This window comes from Monodelphis domestica, chromosome 2 (assembly GCF_027887165.1).
Source record: "Monodelphis domestica isolate mMonDom1 chromosome 2, mMonDom1.pri, whole genome shotgun sequence".
Classification (NCBI taxonomy): Eukaryota; Metazoa; Chordata; class Mammalia; order Didelphimorphia; family Didelphidae; genus Monodelphis; species Monodelphis domestica.
Genome location: NC_077228.1, coordinates 453,739,418 through 453,759,033, shown reverse-complemented (window position 1 = coordinate 453,759,033; position 19,616 = coordinate 453,739,418). Strand labels below are relative to the sequence as shown.

Sequence of the window (19,616 nt, the reverse complement as noted above, 5' to 3'; positions counted from 1 at the left end):
GATATAAATTTGAGAGGGATAATTAACACACTGACTGAGAGAACTAAGACTTAGAAAGATTTTGTAAAACAAAGACACTGAGACAAAACTATCAACATGAATTTCAGTAGGGATAAATGTAAATCTTTACATTTTGGTGGTTTTCTTGATTTGAATCAACAGTGAATCTTGAGATGCAGGTAAGAAAGTTAATGCTATTTTAAAGTATATTACAAGAACTGGGAATGTTTAACCAGAAAAAGGGAAGACTTAGAAAGGAGACAATAGGGAATATTCAAGAAACTGATGCTTTGACCTATGAAAGAGGTATCAGAATTGTTTTCCTTGGTCCCATGAGGGACAATTAGTAGCAATAGGTAGAAATTGTGAAGAGGAAAATTTAGTCTTGATTTAGGATCCTTCCTTGACACACCCCTGTTTTTATACAGGGAGTCATCCTTCCAGTCGCTCATGTTAATAGCTATTCAGTCATTCTCAGCTTTTTATTATCCCTTGCCCCACATATCCAATCAGTAGCTCTCATCCTACAATATCCCTCATACAATCCCTTCCTCTCCATTGATGTTACTAGTACCCCACTTCCAGTTCCTCATCACTTCTTGGCTGGACTATTGCAGTAGTCTTCCAATTGCTATTCATACCTTAAGTTTTTCCTCTTGTTATATTTAGTTATTTTTCAGTCATGTTTAGTTCTTAGTGCCCCCATTGAATTTTTGAGTTTTATAATGAACGTGGCTTTCTAGGAAAATCAAGTGCTGGTGTTTATTTGTACTTTGATTTCGGGTGAATGGAGAAGAGAAAAGGGAAGGAATATTCCCTACCCCCCCCCAAAGTCCTTCTGACTCTCCAATGTGGTTTTGTGGGAAGAAGGAAGGAGGATATCAGAAAAGATGCTTGGAGATTGCTAAAAAGTTCTTTTTTTTTTTTTCTCCAATCCATCCATTTGCTGCTCTGTTTCTGGTGAGTCTGGTGCTAAATGCTAAAATCTATAATGGCATCAAAGGAGGAAGAGGTAAAAACATGGTAGAGTGGAATCTCATTTCTTAGGACTGTTAGGCAAAAATAAAGTAATAGATTGCCATTTCCTTCTCCAGCTTCATTTTATAAAGGAGGAAAATTGAGGTAAACAGGATAAAACCCTACTTCACATAGCTATCAAGTGTCTGAGGTCAGATTTGAACTCAAGAATATGAGTCTTCCTGACTGTAGGTCCAGCATTCTATCCATTATACCACCCAATTAACCCTCCCTTAGGTCTCTCCTCATTCAAATCCATTCTTACATAGTTGCCCAAGTCACATTTCCATTTATCATCATAGAAAGTTACCTGGATACCAATAGTGTAAGAACCTTGCCTAGAGTCAACCATTCTTGTATTCTACAACTATAAGAGATCAAGGAGAGTGATATATCCATAGTGCACTAATTTGCAAGGATCAGTTTACTTAACTTTACTTATCAGAATTGTATTATCTGATTCATCAGTCACATCTTGACCTTTGACTCAAACTCAGGTCTTTCTCACTCTAAGATGAGATTTCTTTTTATCATGCTAAGCTATATAAGAACTACATATTTCAGTTATTATTATTAATTGTAGTGATGTTCTTACTTTGTAACTGTTTAGAAAAAATCTTTAATATTTTTTTCTTTATTTTATTCCAGTAACAAATTATACATAAGTTTTCCAAGGTTATATGATTCGTGTTGTTTCACTCTCCTCTTCTCTCCCCACTCCTGCAGTTGACAAGTACTTCCACTGGGTTATACATGTATTTTAGAAAAAAAAAATCTTTACTATTACAAACTTTTACCTTGTGGATGTACCAGGAATAGGACGTCCTGTGTCTACTAGAACACACCAGCAATATCCTGTAGAAGGATGACACTGCACAGGTTTGTAAAGACCACCATGAGCACACTCAGGAATAACCACATTGTCATTCTTCGGCTGTTTGGCTTCTTCTAATGCAGACTGGTGTTCTTGATCACATGATGATGCTGAAATAAACAGGAAAATAAACTCAGAATTAACCTCATAAACATGTAGATAGTAGGGTATATGACCTAGTAAGGGATATGGAGAAAGATAATATGAAAGATTTGAAGAGATTTTAAATTCAGAAAAGAAACATTTTAACAAATGGTTTGTAAGCTAAATACACCTGCGTTTATTTGTTCTTTTAAGTTATTTTCATGTAAAGTATAACATGCTAGTCATCGCCATTTCAATTACCGTGGGTCAGATCCAATCTATGTCACTAGTATGTGCAATGGCGTTTTAGCTATAGTTTGTGACTTAACATAATGGAATTATATAATAAAACATAATGGAATTCTTGGTTCATCCACTTTGAATACCACTGAACAAAGATCTAGTCAACATAAAAGTCAGAACTAGAATGCCACTCAATGTTGGCATGTATTACTTATGATACCTATTTGCTATTAAACAATGAATGATACTCTACTTGTCTATCATGAGCCCTTCCAAGAACTGACCATGGTAACATAATATAGCAGGGAAAGTGCTCTACTATAAGTCAACACATCTAAGTTGTGATCCCTACTCTGAAGTTAATCATTGGTACTTATATCCTGACCATGGAATGTAGATCATAAGTCATAGAAGGTTAGAGGTGGAAAGAATGTTAGAAATCATGTAGTCTATCTTGGCATTTCATGTATGAGGAAGTTGAGGTCAGAGAGGTGAAGTCATTTGCTGAAAGTCACAAGAGTAATAAATAGCAGAGTTGGAACTTGAACCCATGTCTATTAGCACCAAATCTGTCCTTTTTCTAATGAGTCAAAGAAATTCAAGCAACAAGCATTTATTAACCACCTATTATGTGCCAGGCATTGTGCTTACATGCTAAAGATGCAGAGGGAAAAAAAAAATCAAATCTTTCCCTACCTTTAAGGGGTTTACATTCTATCAGAGAAAAAAATACATATATGCATGTAAATACATGCTTAATTCATTATCTCTCTTCATATATTTATCTAAATTTACAAAATAGATACCAGGTAGTTTTTTTGATGGAAAGAGACAGGGTTTAAATAGCTAGGAGGACTAAGAAAGGCTTAATTAAGAGGTGGTAATTTATCTGTGTCTTGAAGACAATCAGGAACCCTAAGGGGCAGAGATGAGAGAATTGTGGAAATAGGCAAGTATAATAGTCCAGAGACAGGAAATGGAGTACCTCCCAAGGCCCTACTCTAAACATCTGGCAACCACAGATGGCATTGCATGCATGAAACTGTCACAAACATATTCTTCCACTCCAAAGCTACTCCCTCCAATAAAATATAAAAGTATTAAAAGGATAAATCTCTTCACTTTGAAAATAGTCTCTTAAATAGTAGAATCCTTGAATGTACTGAATTATTCAAATATTGGTAATTAATTATTAAACAGAGAGATAGAATATACCAAAGGTAATTGCAAATCCACAAAATTTAAGATAAAACATCTTTGATCTTACAATATAATTCATTAAAGACAGTTAATCTGGCATATAAAAATTATTCTATGTTGAACTTTCCAGAAAGACCTCTATTATATAAAATGAGGTAGCTTATTTTTTGTTCATTTAATTTCTCTCTATGTTAATAGTTAAAGGACGCCATGCTATAATGGTTAGAGATCTAGCCATGAAGTCAGGAAAACCCGGGTTCAAATCCTGTGTCTTATGCATATTTGGCACAATGATCCTGGGAAAATCACTTAATCTCTCAGCCCTCTAACAATTTCTTGTAAACCAGAAAATGCAAAGAAATTGACAGCCTGTAGTGGTAGAAGGCGTTTCCTAATCTGAGATTTCCCCAATATCAGTGAAGTCACGGGTCCTGTTTCTTTCCCTTTGTGTTTATGGTTAGTTTACCTGATTCTATCTACAGTGATAAAAATCAACATTCCCACCAGTCATAGCCACACACCTCTCCATGGTATGTAACTATAAAAACAATATGCCCTGAACAATGTCAAAGGAAAGCAACTCAAAAGTCAGAAAGAGGGTTCTGTGATCATTGGCCAGAGTGTGATAAGCAGCTCTTCAAATGTCTCTATGTAACTGTTCCCCCTTTTAAATTCTACATCCCCTCAGCACCAGGGAGAGTGGAAAATTGCACAATCCCAGATTTCATGCTGCAAACTCTGAAAAGGATAAAGGAAAGTGTCTGTTTAAGTTATTTTTTTATATAGTATCCAGCTTTTGATGGAGATGAGTACTTTCAGTCAGTCAATTGTCTTCTATGTTTCAGGCACTGTGTTAAGGGTTGGGGATAGATATAATGGTTTAAAAACAGTCTCTACTTTCAAAGAGGTCATGGCCTAATGGAGGAGACCACATACAAATATAAACAAGATAAATGTTGGAACAATAGGAACTAATCAACAAAGATAAGGCAATAATATTAATGAGGGTTGGGAAAGACTTCTTGCAGAAAGTGAGATTTTAGTTGAGACAAAGAAAGTCAGGAGATCTTAGAGGCTGAGATGAGGATGAGGAAGATTCAAGCATAATTCTGGTGACAAAAGGTACACTATCCCTTACATACATTCTAGTTATTAAATGACTTCTGGCGATTCAAGTGATGTTTTGACATGGGGATTGGAGTATGTTTAGTTTCTTTAAAAAAACTTAAAAGGGGTTTCTGGCTAGACAGGAATGGAAGGGAGAGTTAGTGGCCAGGTGATGATCAAGAATAAAATAAAGGTATCAATGCATTTTATCTAAAAGTATTTAAGTAATAACAATAATAGTAGTAGCCTTTCTAAAACGCTTTAAGGTTTGCAGAACATGGTACATTCATTATCTCATTTGATCTTCACAAGAACTCTGTGAAATTTGTGTTATAAACATTTTACACGAGGAAACTGAAATTGAGAATTTAGGTGATTTAACCAGGTTCACACAGCTAGTAAAGGTCAAAGACTAGATTTAAATTCAGGCTTTCCTAGCTCTATCCATTATACCACCTAGCTGCCTGATCAGATGTGGTGATAGGCAGGCAGACAAACCAATTCAAGCCCTTTTGTTCAGTTTGTTCAGTTGTTTTCTGGTCTGTCCAACTATTCATGATTGCAGTTGGGCTTTTCTTGATAAAGATACTGGAGTGGTTGGCTATTTCCTTCTCCAGCTCATTTTATAGGTAAGGAACCAAGGCAAAAAGGGTTAAGTGACTTGCTCAGAGTCACACAGATAGTACATATCTGAAACCAGATTTGGACCCAAGAAGATGAATCTTCCTGATTCCAAGCCTAGTGTCTTATCCACTGTGCCACTTAGCTGCCCCAGTTCATGTCCTTGAGTCATCAAAATTCCCCCCAAATGCAAAAGTTCTGTGTAGCTTTAAAGTATGATGGAGAAAAAAAATGAGTCATGGATGAAGGATTTGTAACTTATCATCTGAATTCTTTCCACTTCAACCCAAAACACCAACATTAATACTAGCCCTTCAAATTTCCATGAGTAAAGAAACAATTTTATGTTAGGGATTTGAGAAGTGATTGAATACCTAAGACTTCTTTTAAAAGTCTTTAGAATAATTCTGACCTATGATATTTTCTTCATCTTTTCATAATAAATTCCAAAATTAATTTCTTATATCTTTGTTAAACCATACTATATGTAAACATATGTTTTAGTATATGCATATACATCATCATAAAATATAATTATATTACATATTTGTTAAATTCAAATCTGTGGAGGCATAGAATTTGAAGCTGGCAAGGACTTTAGAAATCACCTAATCCAACCCTTTATTTGTAGTCATGTAGTCAGTCAATTACCATTTGAGGAATCTTGATGGTGAGTTAGAAAGACCTTTGGGCCTGGATTTAGGAAGATGAGTTCAAATCCATCCTCAGATATTTACTTGCTGTGTGATTCTGACCAATTCACTTAACTTCTGTTTGCCCCAATAAAATGGGGATACTCAGCAGAGGGGATGCATTAGTATACAAGGGAACAAGAAAGACTCTTGTAAAAGGTAGGATTTAAAATTTGAGAAAGCTATGTAAGCTTGGAGGCAAAGATGAAGAGGCAGAGTTCCAGTAATGAAAGATAAAGAAAATGAAACTTAGAAAGATAAATACCTTTACCAAGATACTTAAGAGCATTCTCTTAAATCTTAGAATTTTTTTCACTAAAAGGTGATAAAATCTTGCATCAAACCATCTTTAAATCTTTTTTTTTTACATTTTTCTTTTTTGACTCCAAATCATGGAAAACCATGATCTCTGAAGAATTCAAAGTTAGGAGAGCAATGGAGAAATATATTACAAGAACCCAGTAAGGAGATCAGTGTCACTAGATTGCAAAGCATTCATCATCTTTCCTCCTAAATTTTTCCCTCCTTTTTAATTTCCCTATTACTATAGGAGGTAACATCATCCTCTTAGTCCCTCAAACTCACTATGTAGGTGTTATTCTCAACTCTCCACTAACTTTTATCCCCACCCCTTCCAATCCTTTGCCATGATCTGCTGATGTCACCTTTGCAATATCTTTCAAATATTCTCCCTTTCCTCCTTTGACATTATCATGTTCCTGCTCAATAAACCTTAGTGGCTTCCTTTTGCCTCCAGGACCAAATGCAAAAATACATTTGGTATTCAAAGTCCTTCATAACCAAATTCACTCCTACCTTTCTGGTGTTCTTATACCCTATAGCCGGACGGACAAATAGTCTTTAATCCAGTCATATTGGGCTCCTGAACATTCCATGAACAAGAAACTCCATCTCTTAGCTCCAGGTATTTTTTCTCTGACTGTTCCCTATGCCCAGAACATTCTTCCTTCTCATCTCTGTCCACTGGTTTCCTTTAAATCCCACATAAAATTCCATTAGGCAGCTAAGTGCCACAGTGCATAGAACACAAGACCTGAAGTCAAGAAGACTAATCCTTCTGAGTTCAAATCTAGCCTCAGATGCTCAATAACTATGTAAACCTAGGTAAGTTATTTAATTCTGTGTGCCTCTGTTTCCTCATTCATAAAAGGAGTTGATGAAAGAAATGGCAAACCACTTCAGTATTTTGGCCAAGAAAACCCCAAATGCAAACAAGAAGAGTTGGACACAAATCCACAACAACAAAATAAATCCTCTACAGGAACCCTTTCTTAAACCCTCTTAAATTTCTGAGCCTTTATTACCTGTTTATCCCATGGATAGTTTTTTTGTGTGCATTTGTTTGTTGTCTCACCAATTGAATTGCGAATTCCTTGAGGGCTTTTTATTCCTGTTTGTATCCCCAGAGATTAGCACAGTGCTGGTCACATACCAGGTGCATAATAAATGTGTGTTGATTAGTTGATGCAGAGGGGAGTAAAATATAAGAAGACTGGAAATATGGGGGCAGGGAAGGTTAGGAAGGACTTTAAAAAAGCAGGGAAAAAAGAGTATATTTCATTCTGGAAGTAATAGGGAGCAACTGGAATTTACTGATTAGAGGACAAAAGCTGAAATGGGAGAATCTATACTTTAGGAAAATCACATTGACTATCTCATAAAGTATACAAATAGATCCATTTCCTAAATTCTAAGCATTAAATGACTTAAAAAAAACAGAAGGGAAAACTATTTCCTTTCTTATGCAGTTCCGCTAATTTTCTTTAGAAATTTATCATAAATTCTCTTATGAGTGAAATGATTATTTTTTTCTGCTCAGTATATTAACAGAACTGGGTCTCAGATACCAGATATTTTACATGGTTGTTTTTGTCACCTTTATCTTGAAAATAATACAAAAATTGTTTTCTATGAGCTTTGAAAAAGGCATCAATTTTGACTTAGAGGATTTCAGGAGACAACATAATTTTAAAATATCTAGAAATAGTTCCTATATCATTAAATATCACATTCACTGCTAGGGAGAACCTGACCCAAATCAATCTCCTCTTCCAATCATCTGAATGATGATGATTGTTTTTCAAGCTCAAGCACTCCTGGAAAACACATTGTTTTGCTTTGGTTCTCTCTAGGTAAGCAAAGGGGATTTCTGGTGTTATTACCTTGCCACAGAAGTGCATTTAATTTGGACTTGTCCAGAGACCTATTACATCTGTAGAATGGTTTCTAAGAGGATATTGAAATGTTCTTCCTCTTTTTCAGAACATATTTAAAACAAAAGAGAGCAAATATGGCACAGTGCATTAAAAAAATTTGCCCTTGGAATCAGAAAGACTGGGGTTCATGTATTCCCTCTGACTGTAAGCCCAGAAAAATCACATAAATTGTCAGTGCCCCAGAAAACTGTCTAAGAATATAAACCAAATTTGATGGAGATCTTTACCAGAGGTATTCTATACTAATAAAATCACAGGTCCAAACTCCTCAGCTCTCCTTCATTTAAGACAAATAACCTTCATTCTATGAAGTAATAATTATCTATGAAAATAGGAGACCAAATAGAAATATGGGCAACCACGTGGCACAGCCAAGCTTGCATCAGGAAGATTCATCTTCATGAGTTCAAATGTTGCTGATGAATTTCTCTATATAGGAGAAACTGGGGGCTCTCTTACTAATGTATAATGGAAGTGCCCCAGAGAAAATTTTCTGTTTGAAAAGACATTCTGGAACTAATTGCTGACTTCCAAACACATGGTGGACAGGATTCTCTGATTAGCTGCAACTGAGGAACCAAGACTGGCCTCAGTTATCCTCAGTCTCTGCCAATGGAATAGAGGGGAGAATACCTCTTCTAATTCTGTGGCTACTACATAGAGAGATTGAAGATAGGAGGTCTTTTGACAAAGTGAGCAAGGCTTCCCTCCCTTATGAAGAACTAAGTCAATTCTTCACATCAATAGATTCAATTCCAGTATAATTTTTTTTTGTAATTGTCATAAAAGACTTCATTTTTTTTCTCCACAGCCTATCATATCTTTTTTCTAGCTCATTATGTATATCTTGTGCATACAGAGAACAAAACAATTCAAAGGCAGATGCATACTAATGCATTACAGACATGCATAAGATCTAATGTGATTCAGACCCAGGGCATATTGTGTCCATTTACATATTTCTGAATGTTAGTTTTTATTCTTCTTACATTTGGCTCACTTCTACTTTCTATATATTGTCTTAATCAATGCCCAGATTATTATTTTTTTTGTGGTTCTCTTCTTACTTATGCAACATTTAAATGAGGAAATTAAAGATAATACATCAAAGAAAACCCTCTCAAACAATTTGATAAATCAAACACCTCATTTAGAATTTGATTTGTAAGAAATAGTTTGAAACAAAGAAGACTTTTTTTAAATGAAATATGATTATTTGCATGTCTATGTTTATAAATAATAATAACATAATAAAGCACTAAATGTGAGTTCAGAAATTATATTTGAACCCTGACAATAAGATGACAAAAATATACAAATCTAATATATGATTTCAAAATTTGCCTATGTCAAAGAGAAAAAAGTGCACAAATGATGCCAGCTATTAAGCTCTGGAAGTTAATAAACTGGCACAGAGTTTTTGTCATTCTATGTTTAACCTGTCATTTCCACGGGCAACATCTTGTCATTTATAAGAAACAGGCATGATTGATTAATTGCTTTGACAGGGAATCTCCCTTTTGTATAAGAAACTACATTAGTTAGAAGAAAGCAGATTAAAATGTTTCAGATGGCAAATCTAATTTCCTCAGAAAGAAAATAACTGGCCATGCCTGTGTGCATTGAAATATTCCTTCTCAGACATTTGTTTTCCATAGTTTAGCCATAATGTGATCGTGTATGCACAAACTATTTCTACATTGATACACAAATTTTAGGACCCTTGCCTGGAAAGAAATAGCCAGGCCATTCTCATCTGGGCAAATTGAAATAATTTTAGGCCTCATTCCTTGAATGGTTTCAATAACTACCTGTTTGTGAATGATTTATAAATCTGTATCTTTGGCCCTGATCTCTCACACTCTCTTCTCTCTTAATCATTAGTTGTCTGTAGGACAATTTCACTTACATGTCCTGCCAACATCTCTAGAATATCTTTTGCATCTGTTCCCTTTTCTTTACTTTTGGGGCCATTATCCTATTCCATACACTTATTACCTCTTGCCTGAAGTATTGTGAAAACTGCCTACTTTGTTTTTCTACCATTAATCTCTCCTCTTTTAAATTTATCTTCCACAGCACTCCCCACCCCAATTTCAATACTCTTTTTTTTAACCCTTTACCTTAAGGGCTAGGTAATGGGAGTTAAGTGACTTGCCCAAGGTCACACAGGTGGGAAGTGTCTGAGTCCAGTTTTGACCCAAGACCTGCCATCTCTAGGCCTAGCTCTCAATCCATTGAGCTGCCCCCTCATCACCATTTTTAAAAGATATTTCCAGTCTTCTCAACCTTAAACTCTCCTAGGCACTCTATGATCCAGGGAGTTTGGCTTCCTTGCTCTTTACTTCATTTGATGCTCCATTTCCACTTGTGAACATTTTCCTCATGGTTCCAAAGCTCTTTGTCCTCAGCTTCACTGACTTATTCATATTACAGCTTAAATTCCACCTTTTGAAAGAAGGCTATCCTGGTCCTCCTTCATCTTAGTCCTTTCCTTCTAAGATCATCTCCAGTTTATCCTCCACCTTGTTTGCACAGAGTTTATCCCCAATGAGATTGTGAGCTCCTCTAGAACAGGGGCTACTTTTCACCCATCTCTGTATCCCTAGTGCATAGAACAGTGTCTGGCACAGGTGCAAAGCTGAATATAGCAAATGCTGGTTGAATGACAGACTATCCTCAAGATTTGTAGTATTAGTATTGCCATTAATTGATTTCTCTTCTTTGGACTTTTACATTCAGTTTCCCACTCATTGTGTCTAACTAACTTTATTGTACTATATGACTTTTTGCAACTTCTTCATTCCTTTGGGGTATGGGATGTAAAATGGAAGATGGAATAGCACACATGAAATATGGCACAATTGTTCTTTCTTTTTTAACCCTTACCTTCCATTTTAGAATCAATATTGTATTGGTTCCAAGGCAGAAGAGTGGTAAGGGCTAGGCAATGGGGGTTAAGTAACTTGCCCAGGGTCACACAGGTGGGAAGTGTCTGAGTCCAGATTTGAACCTGGGACCTCTCATCTCTAGGCCTGACTCTCATTCCACTGAGTCACCTAGCTGCCCACCCCCAACAGTTCTTTATGGAATAAAGATCTGACTTCTGTAATAAGAAAATTGAATCAACTATAGATTAGTAGTTAATTAAGTCAAATAGTAGACTATTGGTTCCTTGATAGCAGAGACTTTTGTTTTAGTCATCATCTTTTCAGTAAGAGCACAATGGTCTGAACACAGCAGACACTTAATAATCTGAGTTCTCATTTGTGTTTTCACATCTTTTCTTATCCCTTGAGCAAAGAGATTAGCCTAACCAAACTGCCTCAAAAAATAACTCTAAAGATATATACTACAATGGTCTTAGATATATTCTTACCTTACTAATTTTGCAGCATCTGACTTTGCTTACCACAAGATGGTCATTTTTCCTTTTGTTCCCATTTATCTTGCTTAAAGTCATTTTGTCAAGATTCCACCAGAACAATTTCAATCAGAATATTAGGCTGCTCCAAAAGCTTGAATCCTTTTTCTTTTGGATTAAATATAATTTCTTCTGCTGGGGCTTCAATATCCTTAAACAATGTACTTTCCTTAACTCCTCAAACACACAGACCTATTTTCTATAAACTTTCCTATTTACCTAACTTGAATCTGCACTGCTGATTTAACCATGCCTCCTTTCCCAGGCATCAAATACTATAAAACTCGAATTCCTCAACCTACAAAACAGACTTTGACCATATGGTTTTTTAACAGAAGGGAAGATTCTAATTTCTGGTTCTTTCTTTGACTTAAGATCAAAGAATCTTAGAGGCAAAAAGGACTCTAGAAATAATTCAGTCCAAGATCCTTAATATTCAAGGTCAGAATAATTAGGAGACTTGCTTGAAGTCATGCAATTTCATTGGAACTAAAGTCTCCTGTTCTAAAAATACGCCATACCAGCTGGCCCAAAACACCAGTTCTTGGCCAACTGCAAGCCATGCCACAGGCTATATCTATTCTTGACAAACTTCTTGAGAGCAAGAACTGATCAAGATCAGGTTAGTTAAGATGAAAGCTCAACAATCAGAAACTAGAAACCAGGATTCTGGAAGGAAAAGAAACCAGAGTGCCTTAGGATCAATAAAGAATTTTACAATCTCTTATTTGATACTCCCAATAACTTTTTAACCATTGAACATTTTAACTACAGATTCAGAAAACTATGGATCAGAATGATTAAGGGACTTCCAAAAGTTATTCACTTAGTTAGCGTCTGAGGTGGGATGTGAACTTAGTTCTCCATGATTCCAAATTCATCATGATGTCATGGCTACCTTGATATATCTGAGATATTTGTGGGAGTATTTAGAAGCCCGCTGACCTTGTATACATGACATGTCACATCTATTATCATCATGTTCATCACATTCTTGAACATTCTACACAATAAACACTAACTATGTAATCAACTGGCTCTTTGGTGCAGCAGGAGCATGGCTTATGTTCAGATTTTCCCTTCCTGTTAGGTTGCATAGATCACGTCCAGATAATCTATATCTGCTTCCAGTCTATCATGAGAGAGCCTTGGGACCTACTTTCAGCTATTTGGGATTCTAGGGAATGGACTCATTGCCATCTCATATTACAAGCCCTTGAGTCATGAATGTACAAAGGTAGGCAGCCTAAGATTCCATATAATCAGCCAAGAGCTGGCAAAGAATATCTGTGCATGTTCTGTACATTCTGTCATGAAGGACATAAGAAAACAACAAGATATAGAATTTTCTTCTTAGCTATGTGACCCTGAGCAAGTCACTTAACCCCATTTGCCTAGCCCTGAACTTTTTGTTTTAAAAGTTATACTGAAGTTGTACTGAAGATAGACGTTAAAGGGAGGAAAAAGATCCAGAATTTTTAAAAATATATTTCTTGAAAGTCAGAAAAAATAAAGTTTATACCCTATCTCTGATATATAATGGTTATGTGAAACTAGGGTATTCACTGAAACTCTTAGCATTAAAGGCAATTCTTAAAGAGTATAAATTGCATAAAAGATGTCTATCTACATTGGAAGAGGAAATTTCTCACTAGGAGTTCTTGACACTGATGAGATTAAGAACTAGTCCAGAACTGGAGGAAAAAAAAAGATATCTGAGAAAGAAGTAACTAATTTAAATACCGAAGATGTCCATGTTCAAATTCGTTAGATCATTAAATTTCTTTTAACTAGATATGTACTCATTAAATATATTGCTGATAATAAAGAATGCAAGAAAGCACATATCTGGGGCTCTCAGAAAAGCAGGGCAACATAACTAGATTTGATGTATGACAATTTTAAAGTAATTTAGAAGAAATTTATTTTATTTTAGGAATTCTTATAATCAAGTATCTCTAAAGTTCCCATAATTGAACATTTTGAATCCCCAAATTTAAAACTACTTAACAGGAAAAAATAATCTTACTCATAATAAAATGATCAGAAAGGATCAAAATCTAGGACTTCTCTCACTCACTGAACCAATGCAAAGATTCCCATTTCCACAAGGTTCAATAACAAAACCACACTGCAAACTCATCAAAAAGACCACAGGCATATGAATATTCAAGTAGTCTTTGTATCTGGGGATATGCTAGGCCATAGTTCTTTTAAAAATCAAAATGCTCTTTTAAAATGAAATAATTTTAACACTATACTTCCATTTTAGATTCAATACTCTGTATTGGTTCCAAAGCAGAAGAACCTAGGTAATGGGGATTAAATAACTTGCCCAGCATCACATAGCTAGGAAGTGTCTGATACCAGATTTGAACCCAGGACCTCCAGTCTCTAGGCCTAGCTCTCAATCCACTGAGCTACCTAACTGTTCCCAAGAATCTGGTATTTAAAAAAAGAGTTATTGAGACTAGATGGATAATGGACTATTTTAAGTCAGAGGACAAAAAAAAAAAGACATTACCTATAAATAATCTTTCAAGATCTCAATGTATCAGAGACAAAAGAGACCACATTTGGTGAAGAGACTTAGATTAAGAGTCAGGAGACACAGATTTAAGCTCCATTTTTCAAATCTAACACTAACCTGTATGGGCTTTCTTTCCTTTATAAAAATGAGTAGACCAGTCAAGCATATCTCTAATATCAATTCTAATTTTCTTTAACTATAAGATTTATCACATACATTTAACTTAGTTAACTTGAGAAATACTACCATTTTCCAACCATCCCTTGACCCCAAAGAAGGATTATCATCCAGGACTGAGGTAAAAGAGAACTCAAGGCATTAAAAAAATTAGGTTAAATACCACCAAATCATTAAATGTGGGGGATAGAAGGCAGAATAAGATTTCCTAGCAGAGAAAACTTTATGTAATCTCCATGTCATCTGCTCTGTAAAACTAGAACAGAAAGGCAAGGGGAAGGAAATTAGGATCAAGAGGATTGTGTAGGTTCACACATCTCTATCTGTTGTGCCACCTAGTTGCTCCAAAACTTTCTTTTATTGTGTTATGTGGCATATGTTGCATGATTCTAGGCAAGTAACAACTTCTGGTTGCTTCAGTTTCATGAAATACAAAATGGAGGTGGCAGTAGTATCCATCTACCAATGTTGCTGTAAGGAACAAATGAGATAATATTTTGTAAAACACTTAGCACCATATGTTATTCATAGTGTGAAGATTGGGTTTAACTGTTTCCTGATTTTAACAAAAGAGATACTTTGTTTAACAAAATCAGGAATGTCTTGAGAACTCTAAATTCCTCCACCCTACTTAGACCATACTTTAAGGGAAGATAAAGTTGTAATCTTCTGATTGAACAATGAAGGTACTTAACTCTTACCTTATAGTGAAGCTAGAACTTTAAGCTAAGTCCATTTTAAGATCTTAATACAAAAAGGTGTTAAGTAACTATAAAGGTTAAATTCATCACAAAAAGGTTAAGTAACTCACAAAAGGTGAACTTAACAAAGAAGTGTTAAATAACTCTAAAGATATAATCTAATCAAAGAAGATGAGAACTAAAAAGAATGGGCATTTAGAGGAGGAGACACAAAAGTGAAAGGTCTATATATTGGCCCATTCCCTCTTTCCTGTACCTTTTGTGGCAGAGAGTTGGCTGAGAGCAGCATGCTGGCCTTTCGTCATCTTAGTATGACTATAAGTTATTGTCCGATTCGGTGGTGAGTTTCTAGCTGAGTTTTCCTCCTTTACTCCAACTTTATACTCTTAGAAGCCTCTAATCTTCTTCAGAGACCTAGAGGTGGGGATTTTAAACTCCCCCTGGCACAGGCCAGGCAGGAGAAATCCTATATTCTCTTCCCCCCTTCTCCTTAAATTCTTTCCCTTGATATTAATTAAAATACCATACATTTCCAGACTGACTTGGATATTTTTATTTGGGATTTTCCCCGGTGACCAATTAACTCTAGATTTTAAGTCACAACCCTAAAAATATCTTTACAATAGTATTTAATAAATTCATTAAATGAATTTTCTTCCTTCCTCAAGGAATTCCTTTAGATAGGCATAGTAGTGTAGTAGACAAAAGTAGTAATAAAAGAGTATCAGAATTGGAGCCAAAAGACATAAGTATTCTTCCTCCGTAGAATGAAGATAAATATGTTTTTACTATCTATTTTTGTCAGGCAATTCACTTTTTAAGCACCAACTATGCACTAGTCACTGAAAAATGCAGGGGATAAAAAAAAGAGGTTAAATGACAATCCCTGTCTACAAGGAATATACAATCTAATGTGGGAGAAAAGGAGGCATATATGTACAAACAAGCTATATACAGGGCAAATAGGAAATAAGAGAGGAAAGATACTCAAGTTAAGATGGCTTGGGAAAGGCTTCATGAAGAAGATGATATTTTAATTTGGACTTTTGGGGAGCCAAGACATGGAGATTAGGAAGGAAAGCATTGGGGCAGGTAGGTAGCTCAACAGATAGAGACTCAGGCCAGGAGATGGGAAGTCCTCTGTTCAAATTTGTCTTCAGACACTTCCTATGCAAGTCATTTAATCTCAGTTGCCTAGACCTTATTGCTTTTCTGCCTTGGAACTGATATTGAGTATAAATAACAGAAGGCAAGAGTTTAAGGGGGGAAAAAGAATAAAAAGATTCCAGGCATAGGGAAGAGTCAGAGAAAATACTCTGAGTTGAGAGATGGAATATCTAGTTATTAGAACACTAAGAAGCCTGGTGTCACTCAATCAAAGAGTATATGGTAGAGAGTAAAGTGTAAGAAGAAGGGGAATATAGGAGGGGGCTAGTTTATGAATAGATTCAAATGTCAAACAGGCTTTGGTTATACTTGTGCATTAAGAAAGTCACTCGAATGGAAGATGAATTGGAGTGGGGAAGAAGCTTGAGGTGAACAGAACCATCAGGAGATGACTGCAATAACCCAGGCATAGGATGATGAGGACAAGCACTAGAAGAGTGAAAATGTCAGAGGAGAGGAGGAGGAAAATACTCAAGAGATGTTGAAAACTACAATCAACAAGCCTTGGCAACAGCTTCGATGTGGTAGGGGTGAAAGAGAGTAAGCAGTCCAAGATGACTCTTAAGGTTTCAAGCCTGGATTAAATGAGCTCATAGAATTTCAAAATGGAAAGTACTTTAGAGTTCATCTAATCCAACCTCCTCATGTTCCAGAAGAGGAAAAGTTTGCCAAGAGAGTTAAAGAGACCTACCCAAGGTCACATAGGGAGTATGATTCAACCCATGTTCTTTTATTTCAAATCCAGCATTTTTTTCTGTCCACTCCTTCATCACTTAACATTTTGGGCTATATTTGATGTTTTTATCTTCTCTAGCCTCCTGCATGTAAGATCTTGGAGTATAGAAATTTTGGCCTAGACATATGTAAATCCCTACCCCCAAATGGGGCCAATTGAAAATGGAAAATGTCCACATTTATTGAGCACATACATTAGGCACTTCATAAATATTTCAGAGAATAAAAAAAAAAATTGAGCATTAGAAAGAATCTCAATGGCCAGCTCGTCAAACATATATTAAAGGAATCTCCACTATAATCTACCCAGAAAATGGTTGATTGACTTCTGATTGATGATCTCTGATGGGGCAGGGGTTTGGGTTGGGAGGCACCAGATTCCAGATCTCTATCTCACTTTGGGGCAGCTCTAATGATTGAGATGTTTGACATCAAGTCAAAACAGGCCTTTTTGCAACTTCTACTTGAATAATCCTAGATCTGTCCATCTGGAGCCAAAATGAACAAGTCCAATTTCTTCTGAACAAGACAGCCTTGAGTCATCTCTTTTCTAGACTGAACATGCCCAGCTTCTTCAACTGATTCTCATATGGCATTTGCCGATTTTATCAGCAATCCAGTTTTAGGTTATGGTAACACATCGGGGTTTCAGGGCCTTAAATCACTGCAGTTTTTCAAGCACTAAAATAAGTTAAAAGAATGCTAAAGTAGAGTCCTGTGAATAGAACCATGACCTCATAAACTGAGTAATCACAAAGGAAACTGGTCATCTTAATTAGAGAGGTAGGTAAATGTTGAGTAAGATTACAGAGGAGTAACTGAAATTGGCCAAGCTCTGTGTCCATGTGTAAAAAGGAGCCAAAAGCCAGTTAGCTGGAATGTCCTGGGATGATTTCCTTTTAGCTTCAGCAATGTTTTTGTATTGTTTTACTCAGTTTATTTTTCACATGTTTATTGTTGGTTCAAATAAATCCGCTTGTGTTTTGGTTTTCACAGTAAAGCCAGATCTTTGGCTTGGCTCTCCTTTCAAACTCTATGAGGACAACCAAACTCCTGGAAGAACTTAGTCTTCTTCTTTGAGTCTGTGGAAACCAATGAAAAATTTTCTTGTCACCCATAATGGTCAGATTCGGCTTATTAATAGCATGCCCACATCCTGTTGAAGTGAGGTTGAGCTACCACTTTGCTAAAGAGTTGTGTGTAACCTCCTGATCTTCAAGGATATGTGGAGAGATGAGCACAAAGAGGTTGCAAGTCTTCTCTTTCTGACTAAATCAAAGCATGGAAGAGGTCCCCCAAGCTTTCTTTTATCATTTGCTTTTCATCTGATGTCTAATATAAGTGGAGTGTCCATTCATAAGATAGTTGCTTTAAAATATTTAGATTCTCGTAGAAATAAGTTAATCAACAGGGGAAAACAAAGAAAATATTTCATGTAATGGTTACTTTAGGTAATACTTTTCAGGGTCTAATTATTTTTCTTTCTATTTTTTTAATGCATCACTAATAAATACTCTCATTCTTTTCCACTCCCAGTCCAAACTTCAACAATATAATGCATAGTTTTGAGCCCTCTCAGACAAAGGCAGAGAACCTAAAGGCCTGTTTTTTTGGCAGAACCACTCAAATAAAACAGATTCTAAATATTTAACTTTTGCAGATAACCAGCATCACAGGAAACAGCAACACTAGTATTGTCACCTAATAAGGAAACATTTTTATTACAGTTTATGCAAAGAGAGTTCTGTTGTTCTCCATCTTCCTCACTATACATATATTATGTTGAGGGTAGAGGGGGTGGTCAGGGTTTGTTTTGATTTGGAAAGAAGAAAGTCAGCCTGCTGGTCTGCTCAATAATAAGTGGAACTATAATGAGAAATGTGCATTTTTGAAGAGATCACAGAGATTTAAAAACCAAACCTAGCAGTTAGAGATTCAATCTGCTTTTTGTCACAGAGTTCAACCATAAAATAAAATAAAACTTAGGCAAGCAATATTAGCATTTGAGCTGTTTACATCTTTTGGAATCAAATTTTGCTTCCCATAACTGCTCTACAAAAATCCTGTGCCACCCAAACTAGCCAGGTCAATGCTACACACAGGACTTACAGCACTTTCCCTTCCTGCAGACTTTTGCTTATGCTAGATCTTATTCCCAAAGTGCTATCCTAACTCCATCCGCTACAGCCACACTCTGCCCATCAAAACCCTTACTGTCTTTTAATTGGGGAATGAGGCAATCCGATTTGGCCATCACTGAGGGGAGTTATCACTGTGGATTAGACACCCACCTATCAGGAATATTCATTGCCACCAAGAAGCCACCTCAGAGCCCTGGACATAGCAGGGTCCCCCAGACCACTGGTCCTTCTTCCAGCCAGCCCCAGAATTATCTAGCTAAATGATTTATAGGAAGAAGCCAACGATCCCCACCAATAGCCAAGCCAACTGCAACCTATGAAGTAGGACAGCCAATTTAGCTTAGGTAGCAAAGATGTCCTGAGGGAAAGAAAGGAGAAAGAATATGTCAGACAAGTCTATCTCATCCATAACCTTCCCACAGACTCCAGTGGAGATGGAGCAGGATCCTGAAGCCAAAAGTCTTGGGAAAATCAGTGATTCCCTAGACCATAGGTATTGTCAGTTCCAGTTGGGTCTCAAAAGGTATTTATTGAGGGGGGCATTTATCGTCAAGAAAGGGCTCACTTTCCATCACCATCACCAACATGAATTGTTTACCAACTACTCTCATGGGCAGGGAAATGAAAGAACCATGAGCGTAGCAGCCCCTCACTCCCCAACTACAG

At 36.2% G+C, this 19,616-nt stretch overlaps 1 protein-coding gene across 4 annotated transcripts in view; it reads right to left on the bottom strand.

Moving 5' to 3' along the window:
• SMOC2 (SPARC related modular calcium binding 2) overlaps positions 1-19,616 on the bottom strand; it is a 276,372-nt gene that overhangs the window by 73,260 nt on the left and 183,496 nt on the right. For all 4 annotated transcript variants that reach the window (XM_007484917.3, XM_007484915.3, XM_056819061.1 and 1 more), the window contains one exon: positions 1,815-2,001. In XM_007484917.3, the coding sequence (XP_007484979.1) occupies positions 1,815-2,001 (187 nt within the window). The remainder of the gene's footprint in view (positions 1-1,814; positions 2,002-19,616) is intronic.